General features: G+C 46.8%; 1 protein-coding gene across 1 annotated transcript; it reads left to right on the forward strand.

The window, feature by feature from the left end:
- Window positions 1–305: 305 nt before the first annotated feature.
- On the forward strand, window positions 306–9,769 carry LOC311248117 (D(2)-like dopamine receptor; the record flags this gene model as incomplete). The annotated part of the gene is given in 6 exon segments (XM_084339063.1): window positions 306–442; window positions 6,080–6,246; window positions 6,248–6,289; window positions 8,316–8,402; window positions 9,264–9,440; window positions 9,527–9,769. Coding segments are annotated over 6 exon segments (853 nt in total), but the record flags the coding sequence as incomplete, so codon positions are not given.
- Window positions 9,770–11,089: the final 1,320 nt, after the last annotated feature.

The raw sequence follows: 11,089 nt of genomic DNA on the forward strand, positions 1-11,089 counted from the left end.
CTTCACAGATACTTCCCAGATACTTCCCAGATACTTCCCAGATACTTCACAGATACTTCACAGATACTTCACAGATACTTCACAGATACTTCACAGATACTTCCCAGATACTTCCCAGATACTTCACAGATACTTCACAGATACGTCAGATGCTCCTATACTCACCCAGCTGTTGTCATGATAAAAAAAAAAAGCATCATAACCAAAGAACTTTGTTTTGTTGACCCCCCCCCCCTCCCCCTCTCCCCCCCCCCCCCCCCCCCCCCCTCCCCCTCTCCCCCCCCCCCCCCCCCCCCCCCCCACAGCTACACGGCCGTTGCCATGCCGATGCTGTACAACACGCGCTACAGCTCCAGACGGCGGGTCACGGTGATGATATCTGTGGTGTGGGTTCTGTCGTTTGCCATATCGTGTCCCTTGTTGTTTGGCCTAAACAACACAGGTAAGAACGGGTTCAGACGCCCCCCGTCCACAGCTGCCCCGCTCCCCTACTTAAGCCTTCTGCCTTCTTAGCAATGATTTCGTGTATTTAGCCGTGTTTGTGTGTTTGTGTGTGTGCGTGAGTGAGTGCGTGCGTGTGCGTGCGTGCGTGTGTACAGCGGTGGCTGTGTTGATGATTATGTCATGAAATTTGGTCCGTTTGCTTATTTTTCATATATTTACATCATTTGAAAAGATTGTATTTTGTAAAATCTCTAACAGAAAAGTTACCCATTTGACCACCCTAGTGGTTTATTTCATGCCATTAGGGGTTTAACCCTTAACCTAGGGCTGTCCCCGACTAAGGATTTGGATGGTCGACTAGGATTGGCCAAAATTTGCCGTTAGTCGACTATTGGTAGAAAAAAAAAAAAAAAAAAGTACAATATTTTAAAAGTTTTATTTTAATTTTTTTATATATCATTCCATTTGGGCTGTGGGGGGTGCTTAATGTCTGAAGGAGTCGACTGAAGGCTTCTTGTCCTCTGCAAAAGCATGCAATTGGTCCACTGATGGATACATCTTGATATTTGTCTAGTCTAGTGTGTTCATTAAATGGGTGAAATCCTCTTTCAGTGCCTCTGTGCCTGTTTTCTTAGGCAGTTAGCCTCTGGTATGCGTGCCATTAGCGTTAGCCACGCTTCTAGGCCTCTTTTCTTTTGGAAAGAATGATAAAAAAATTATATATATATATATATATATTTTTTTTATTTTTTTTTGTATTATATTCGACTAAGAGGTTGGCCAGTCGACTACGGCTCCTTTCGACCGATTAGTCGACTAATCGATTAATAGGGGTCAGCCCTACCCTAACCCTAACCCTAACCCCTAACCCTAACCCTAACCCCTAACCCCTAACCCTAACCCTAACCCTAACCCCTAACCCCTAACCCCTAACCCTAACACAAACGGGAATATAAGGAGTTACAATTCGGAAATCTTTGGACTCTTTGATAGATATGTTGAGTTAGGTTCATAGTGGTATTCATAAAAAAAGAATTGGAACGAAATATTACAAATTAATTTTTTTATGACCTTGAACGTGATGCACTGATGTGCCAACTCTGTCACTTACCTAACAAGGCAGAAGGGTTAAAGGAACACGCCAACGTTTTTGGATAATTACCTTACCGTCTTCTCCAGAGAGAGACAAGAAGATAGATACCAGTTTCCTCTCTGTGCGTTCAGTAGGAAGCTATCTGGCTGCACGTTAGCCTAGCTTCGCACAATGAATGGAAGCGGACATGACCGGTTAGCCTAGGCATTGTCCAACTAACACCTCTCCCGAAGACTAACCGGTCATGTCCGCTTCCATTCATTGTGCTAAGCTAGGCTAACGTGCAGCCAGATAGCTTCCTTCCTACTGAACGCACAGAGAGGAAACTGGTATCTATCTTCTTGTCTCTCTCTGGAGAAGACGGTAAGCTAATGTTGGCGTGGCGTTGGTTCCCAAAATGTTGGCGTGTTCTTTTAAAAGCAAAGGGCTACCCTCTAATCTGGAAGTGCCCTTTTATCTAAAATAGTGACTGGCTATTTTATAAAGGTGCTTACAAAGTCCTTGTATATGAATGTGGGACGTTTTATTTGCGTGGGCTTTCCATGTCTAAAGCCACCCCTTTCATATACTGTACGTCTGACATAATAGGCCCTATACTTACGAAACTCCACTACTGTATGTAAGCCCAAGCTCGTGGTGCATGAATTGAAATGTCCACATTATACACGGTTTGCCAGGACTGGTGGGAGCTGCTATATGATCTATAGGTAACTCTACTGTTTGGAAAGGGCCTGTTCTGGGGGCGTGGCTGTTTGGAAAGGGCCTGTTCTGGGGGCGTGGCTGTTTGGAACGCGCCTGTTCTGGGTGCGTGGCTGTTTGGAACGGTGGCTGTTCTGGGGGCGTGGCTGTTTGGAACGGGCCTGTTCTGGGGGCGTGGCTGTTTGGAACGGTGCCTGTTCTGGGGGCGTGGCGGTTTGGAATGGGCCTGTTCTGGGGGCGTGGCTGTTTGGAACGGTGCCTGTTCTGGGGGCGTGGCTGTTTGGAACGGTGCCTGTTCTGGGGGCGTGGCTGTTTGGAACGGTGCCTGTTCTGGGGGCGTGGCTGTTTGGAACGGGCCTGTTGATTGGCTTGGCCCCCAGAAGTGCCGCTTGCAGCGCTGTAGAGACCCTCAGTATGGCTGCTTGCAGAGCCCCTCACTATGACTGCTTGCAGAGCCCCTCAGTATGACTGCTTGCAGAGCCCCTCAGTATGGCTGCTTGCAGAGCCCCTCACTATGACTGCTTGCAGAGCCCCTCAGTATGGCTGCTTGCAGAGCCCCTCAGTATGGCTGCTTGCAGAGCCCCTCACTATGACTGCTTGCAGAGCCCCTCAGTATGGCTGCTTGCAGAGCCCCTCAGTATGGCTGCTTGCAGAGACCCTCAGTATGGCCGCTTGCAGCGTTCTCAATAGCACACAATAGCGCCATCTGGCCAAATGGCACAGAATTTGCCACTGCACTCCCCTGGGTCCTCACCGATACACTCCCCTGGGTCCTCACCGATACACTCCCCTGGGTCCTCACCGATACACTCCCCTGGGTCCTCACCGATACACTCCCCTGGGTCCTCACCGATACACTCCCCTGGGTCCTCACCACTGCACTCCCCTGGGTCCTCACCACTGCACTCCCCTGGGTCCTCACCGATACACTCCCCTGGGTCCTCACCGATACACTCCCCTGGGTCCTCACCACTGCACTCCCCTGGGTCCTCACCGATACACTCCCCTGGGTCCTCACCACTGCACTCCCCTGGGTCCTCACCACTACACTCCCCTGGGTCCTCACCACTGCACTCCCCTGGGTCCTCACCACTGCACTCCCCTGGGTCCTCACCGATACACTCCCCTGGGTCCTCACCACTGCACTCCCCTGGGTCCTCACCACTACACTCCCCTGGGTCCTCACCACTGCACTCCCCTGGGTCCTCACCACTGCACTCCCCTGGGTCCTCACCGATACACTCCCCTGGGTCCTCACCACTGCACCCCCCTGGGTCCTCACCGATACACTCCCCTGGGTCCTCACCGATACACTCCCCTGGGTCCTCACCGATACACTCCCCTGGGTCCTCACGATACACTCCCCTGGGTCCTCACCACTACACTCCCCTGGGTCCTCACGATACACTCCCCTGGGTCCTCACCACTGCACTCCCCTGGGTCCTCACCGATACACTCCCATGGGTCCTCACCACTCCACTCCCCTGGGTCCTCACCGATACACTCCCCTGGGTCCTCACCACTGCACTCCCCTGGGTCCTCACCGATACACTCCCCTGGGTCCTCACCGATACACTCCCCTGGGTCCTCACCACTGCACTCCCCTGGGTCCTCACCGATACACTCCCCTGGGTCCTCACCGATACACTCCCCTGGGTCCTCACCGATACACTCCCCTGGGTCCTCACCGATACACTCCCCTGGGTCCTCACCGATACACTCCCCTGGGTCCTCACCGATACACTCCCCTGGGTCCTCACTGATACACTCCCCTGGATCCTCACCGATACACTCCCCTGGGTCCTCACCGATACACTCCCCTGGGTCCTCACCGATACACTCCCCTGGGTCCTCACCGATACACTCCTCTGGGTCCTCACCGATACACTCCCCTGGGTCCTCACCATTGCACTCCCCTGGGTCCTCACCGATACACTCTCCTGGGCCCTCACCGATACACCCACCGAGCGCGACACGTAGCTGTAGGCAAAGACTCAATTCCAAAGAGTTCTTATAATAGCGGTTCAAGGGTCACTCCATCCATATTGATGTGATGGAAGAAGGTCACCGTAGGCCGTATAGCATTCAATCAACATATAGTCGGCCCCTAAGACGCCCCGTTTCTCACACGGTTTCATCACGCTGCCTCCTCGGACACACAGCCAGTGAAGATGTACAGCATTTCACCCAGAGAGTAAGGACTCAGAGGCTGTGCAGATCATTTGATCCGTCAGCTGTGTGTTCTCCAGCGTGTGTGTGGTGGTGGTGGTGGTGTGTGTGGTATACTTACCGCATATATATATATATACATATCTGTCTGAATAAACCTGCATATAACCCCTCTATTTACTTACTTATACTCCTGCATATAACCCATAGCTCTGTATGATAGCATGCACTATAATGCTGTATATACCATATATATTTATTCTCATCACATATATATACACATAGTCCTTTTACATATCTGTAGATACTATATCTATATCTGTACATAAACTACTAGTACTAGTTACGCTGCTGGCCAGTATGACTTACTACCATACTGTCTTTACACCTGTATCACTGTAAATATTATACTACACCTCTGTACATACATCTGATTAGCACTACACTCAGTAGTACTCATTTGTATATTTTTCCCCCTGTTTAATCATCTGTACATTGTATATTGCTGGTGCACTTTACTGTTACATTTGCACTCTGGTTGGATGTCAAACTTATTTTTGTTGTACTGTACTTGTGCTGCATGATAAATAATTGTTATAATGTTAGATTAAAAAACTATGGAAGCCGAGAACGCCCACGTCTTTATTTATTATTTCATTGCCGTTTTCTCGTGATGACATGATGAACGACTTATTTTTTCGTTATCTCGACGCGACAACGTCTGTTTTCTCGTGACAACGACTTGTTATTTCGTTATCTCGATAAAGGAAGCTCTTGAAGGCTGAACTCAGGACGATCACACGAACCAGCTCGCAGCCACCTCCGAGTTCTGCACCTGGTTCTGGGTAATTATATCTGTTATATCGAAATAATGAAATAAATCCACCGTTATCACGAGAAAACAGACTTTGTTTTATCGAGATAACGAAATAATAAGTCGTTGTCACGAGAATACAGAATGAATGAATGAATGAATGAATGAATGAATGAATGAATGAATGAATGAATGAATGAAAACTTTATTTAACAGATTGCAGAATGGGTACAATACAGTACAGGCTCAATACACACAATTGTTAAGGGGATGCAGACCAGAGAAAGACGTTTGTCTTGTTTACACCAGGGTCCCCCATTTTCAATTCATAGTGACATTTATGACATTCACGACATACATGACATTTATGTTGTAAATAAAACAGACGTTGTTTTATCGAGATAACGAAATAATAAGTCGTTATCGCGAGAAAACAGACGTTGTTTTATCGAGATAACAAAATAATAAGTCGTTATCGCGAGAAAACAGACATTGTTTTATCGAGATAACGAAATAATAAGTCGTTATCACGAGAAAACAGACGTTGTTATATCGAGATAACGAAATAATAAGTCGTTGTCATGAGAAAACGGCAATACAATAATAAATAAAGACCTGGCCGTTCTCGAATTCCATAAAAAAAACAATACATTTGAATCTAATCTAATCTAATCTAATCTAATCTAATCTAATCTAATCTAATCTAATCTAATCTAATCTAATCTAATCTAATCTAATCTAATCGACCGCTGCTGACCCGGCAGTGAGAGTCTGTTGCCTGTGACGTTGAGACAGAACCTTGACCTCGTGACCTCCGACCCCCCTGGAGGGCTGCGCTCACCCTGTGCTCCTTCCCACAGCTACTCGTGACGAGTCTGAGTGTGTGATCGCCAACCCTGCCTTTGTGGTCTACTCCTCCATCGTGTCCTTCTACGTCCCCTTCATCGTCACCCTGCTCGTCTATGTGCAGATCTACGTGGTGCTGAGGAAGAGGAGGAAACGGGTCAACACCAAGCCCAAGCGGCGGGGGGGGGGGGGCCGTCGACCGCGACATGGTCACCACGCTGAAAGTGAGAGGAGCTCCTCCGTTTTCACACTGTTTCTTTTCAGCACCATCTGCACGAGTGGGTTTTAGAGCGTTGTTCCTTCTGTAGTGTGGTAGTGAAAGGGTTAACCTCCTGTAGTGTGGTAGTGAAAGGGTTAACCTTCTGTAGTGTGGTAGTGACAGGGTTAACCTGCTGTAGTGTGGTAGTGACAGGGTTAATCTTCTGTAGTGTGGTAGTGAAAGGGTTAACCTCCTGTAGTGTGGTAGTGAAAGGTTAACCTCATGTAGTGTGGTAGTGAAAGGGTTAACCTTCTGTAGTGTGGTAGTGAAAGGTTAACCTTCTGTAGTGTGGTAGTGAAAGGGTTAACCTCCTGTAGTGTAGTGAACGGGTTAACCTCCTGGAGTGTGGTAGTGAAAGGGTTAACCTCATGTAGTGTGGTAGTGAAAGGTTACCCTTCTGTAGTGTGGTAGTGAAAGGGTTAACCTCCTGTAATGTAGTGAATGGGTTAACCTCCTGGAGTGTGGTAGTGAAAGGTTAACCTTCTGTAGTGTGGTAGTGAAAAGGTTAACCTGCTGTAGTGTGGTAGTGACAGGGTTAACCTTCTGTAGTGTGGTTAGTGAAAGGGTTAACCTTCTGCAGCGTGGTAGTGAAAGGGTTAACCGTCCGTGTTGTGTTAGTGAAAGGGTTAACCTTCCGTAGTGTGGTAGTGAAAGGGTTAACCTTCTGTAGTGTGGTAGCGAAAGGGTTAACCTCCTGTAGTGTGGTAGTGAAAGGGTTAACCTTATGCAGTGTGGTAGTGAAAGGGTTAACATGCTGTAGTGTGGTAGTGAAAGGGTTAACCTTCCGTGTTGTGTTAGTGAAAGGGTTAACATTCTGTAGTGTGGTAGTGAAAGGGTTAACCTTCTGTAGTTTGGTAGTGAAAGGGTTAACCTTCTGTAGTTTGGTAGTGAAAGGGTTAACCTTCTGTAGTTTGGTAGTGAAAGGGTACCTCAAGCTCTGCCCACATCCTGTTCCTCCAATCACAACTGTTCTCTTCGACCATTGGGGGGAGGGTGGGGCTTGAGATGAGGTCAATTACATCCCAAGGTCCTGTGCCAAGGCATCATAATACATCACAGCGTATAGTTGCGTAGGAGACCATTGATTTCTCATTGGAAACACACAATGGGTAACATTCAAGCTCACAGATTGAAAGGGCTCAATGACCCACGACACATTGTAATGTTGTTGTTCTTTAGCCTCCTATATATTGACGGCTCACATCATACAGACGTTAGCTTCTCACGGGTGGGTTTGGGTTGAAAGACTCTGCAGTGATTATGATGCGGCTTAAACAACTGTTTCTCTGCTTATCGATTTGAAGAAAAAAAAATAGATCAGATCAATTGGTTCAGCAGAGGAAACCAATAAATGCTTTTCATGCAGCGACCTGTATTACTCATGGTTAGGCATGTCTTGTGTGTGTGTGTGTGTGTGTGTGTGTCGAACCTACACCGGGAGCCCTGCCAGTTTAGACCGGACTAGATTCGACCTCCTGACAGTTGTTGATGTTAGCAAACACTGCAACGAATCCAACAGGGAGTCTAGTCTAAGCCTGTTCTCCAGGACTTCCACCAAAACCATCCATATGGAACCAGTCATTATCAAATGGACCTAACAATGGTGTTTCCAATAGAATCAAATAATAAACTAAGAACCTTAATTAAAGGTTCAACTTCAAATAGTTTTGGATTTACAGAATATAGCAGCATTTCCCCCAAAGGAGGAACCAAAAGCCATCCTTTTTCTTGTGTTTTACACTAAACAGATTATGATGTGGGTTCAAAACACACTTTTTAAAGGTATTTAAAAGTTTTTTTTACACTTTTACATTAGGCCAGAACTTATAGTCCTGTGAAAGTAGTCCTTTCTAAGTATAACTGCAGCATTAGACACCCTTCTGACAGCCTCCTCCTCTGATCCTTGCTCTCCTCCTCTGATCCCTGCTCCCCTCCTCTGATCCCCGCTCCCCTCCTCTGATCCCCGCTCTCCCGCTGTGTCCTCGTTTCAGGATAAGTGCACTCACCCAGAAGACGTGAGGCTCTGCGCCGTGATCGTCAAATCCAACGGGAGTTGTCCCGTCAACAAGAAAAAGGTGGTGCGTTGTCAAAAGATTATTTGCCCGTTAGATCTTTTTCTCTCTTAAAAAGGTAAACGGGTGAAAAGGAGGGATTTGTTTTCCCTCTAAAGGAGTTAGCGATGCGTCGTCCTCAGAAGACATGATTTGAAAACGTTCTCCTGCTATAAACACAACAGACCCAGAATGAGTGGTAATGATGATGATGGTGATGATGCCCATGTCTCCCTCCCTTTAACACTAGCACAGCCATGGAGAGAATTACACTAATTCCCGCCCGGGAACGGGTCAGATGACCCGACAACCTTTAGAATGGAGATGGGAGGGAGGGTCAATGAGGGAGGGAGGGAGGGAGAAGGAGAAAGGGAGGAAGGGAGAGAGAGGGAGAGAGGGAGGGAGGGAGAGAGGAAGGGAAGGAGGGAGAGGAAGTGAGAAGGAGGGAGAGGGAGATATAGAGAGAGGGAAAGATAGGGAGAAAGAGAGAGGGCGGGAGAGGGAGGGAGAAGGAGAGAGGGAGGTAGAGAGAGGGAGGGAGGGAGAGAGAGAAAGGGAGGGGGGAGAGAAAGGGAGAGAGAGAAAGGGAGGGAGAGAGTGAAAGGGAGGGAGGGAGGGTCAAGGAGGGAGGGAGGTGGCCGCTCAGCAGAAATAGCTGAATTAACGTTCTTTAATTCCATTTTCCTGAAGTCATTTTGAAATGTCAGAAACCGTGCTGCAGATAAAATGGGTACTTTTAGGAAAAAGTCATTGAGTGACAGAGAGCTGGAGCTCGACCGACGAGTGACGAGGATACATTTATTGAAAATGCCTAGGGGTCACGTGTGACCCCTTGTCGGCTGTGCTATAGTGTTAAATGTCTCCGTGTTTATCTCAAACTATCCTCAGATCTTCATCAAGGAAGTAGCCGACGAAGCCGATGATGGGCTGGAGCTGGACGAGCTGAACCACGGCAGCAGCCAGAAACAGACGCAGCAGCAGCCGCAGCATCAGCACCAGTCTGCCGTCGGCGTCGTCCCGGCGACCAGCCCCCCCTCCTGCCGCCAGCGCCTCCTGCCCACCAAGGTCGTCAACGGCAGCCCCACCTCCGCGCCCCCCACCCCCACCTTCGCGCCCGCCACCCCCACCTCCGCCGCGCCCCCCACCCCCAGCCCGCCCGAGGAGGCGGCTGCACGTCTAAAAAAGGCAGAGAACGGAGACCCAACCGCCAAAGACCCCCCGCCGCCCCCCCGGCGGACGCGGACGCGGCACCCGTCGTGACCAGAGCCTTCCAGACGCAGGCCTTAGTAGCCAACGGGAAGACCCAGACGTCCCTGAAGACGCTGAGCAAACGGAAGATCTCCCAGCAGAAGGAGAAGAAGGCCACCCAGATGCTGGCCATCGTCTTAGGTTAGTTAGCGTGGTTATTTTTTTTTTCTCGTCGGATTCGTTGGACGTGGGTCTAGGGCTGCAACGATTAGTCGACATAATCGACGACGTCGTATCATAAAAACTCGTCGACGCAGACTTTTTGCGTCGATTAGTCGTTCATTTTTTTTTATTAATTTATAAAAAAAATTATAATTTTTATTTTTTGCACTACCTATCTTTGTGAAAGTGGCTTCTCAGCTCTGGTCCAGCTGAAGACTTCTTAGCTTAACATAACAGACCGACAGTAAGTTTGGGGGAACTAATGGGATAACTGGGGTTGCAACAAAAGTGCAACTAGGGCTAAAAACACAATGAAATAAAATAATAATAATAATAATAATAATAATAATAATAATAATAATAATAATAATAATAATAATAATAATAATAATAATAATAATAATAATAATAATAATAATAATAATAATAATAATAATAATAATAATAATAATAATAATAATAATAATAATAATAATAATAATAATAATAATAATAATAATAATAATAATAATAATAATAATAATAATAATAATAATAATAATAATAATAATAATAATAAATAATATATCCTTCTTAGCAGACTTCTTAGCTTAACATCCCAGGGAACTAATGGGATAACAGGGGATGTTGTTTGCTCCTGACAAGAGTCTCAAAGCAACTCGGAGGTTATGCTCAATGTCCAATCTGTTCCTCTGCTTTGTCTTCAGCTGGATCAGAGCTGAGAAGCCACTTTCACAAAGATAGGTAGTGCAAAAAAAATATATAATAATAATAATAATTAAAAAAAATTATAATTTTATTTTTTTATATATAATTGTTTTTAGATTAGTCGACTAATCGACAGATTAGTCTACTACCAAAATAATCGTTAGTTGCAGCCCTACGTGGGTCACTGCGCGTCGATCGACCGCTGTGACGGTTTCGGTGGCAGGTGTTAGATTTCAAAAAGCTGCGACTTTACATTGAGACGGTGCAGTGAGTTGCGTAGGGTTAGGGTTATAGGGGAGAATAGACAAGGTAGAATGCTTGTTTACTGTGGGGATATTGTCGTACAATGGCGGGGGAAAGTGGCACTGCAAGTTGGAGAGTTGGAGTATGAATACAACCCTGGATCAGAAGATAATCAAGGCGTGTGCCGGTGAAAATCTCCTTCATAGCTCATAAACGTATACATTTACCTAGATATCTTCACACGCATGTTATTAACTATGGGGATTGTGGCTGCAATACTGAATGACTCATTTCAAGAGGGAGGTTTCTAACCCTAGAAACTGCAGGACAGGCACAATGCACATAATATTAAC

Source organism: Notolepis coatsorum (genome assembly GCF_963971535.1).
Source record: "Notolepis coatsorum genome assembly, contig: SCAFFOLD_3806, whole genome shotgun sequence".
Lineage (NCBI taxonomy): Eukaryota > Metazoa > Chordata > Actinopteri > Aulopiformes > Paralepididae > Notolepis > Notolepis coatsorum.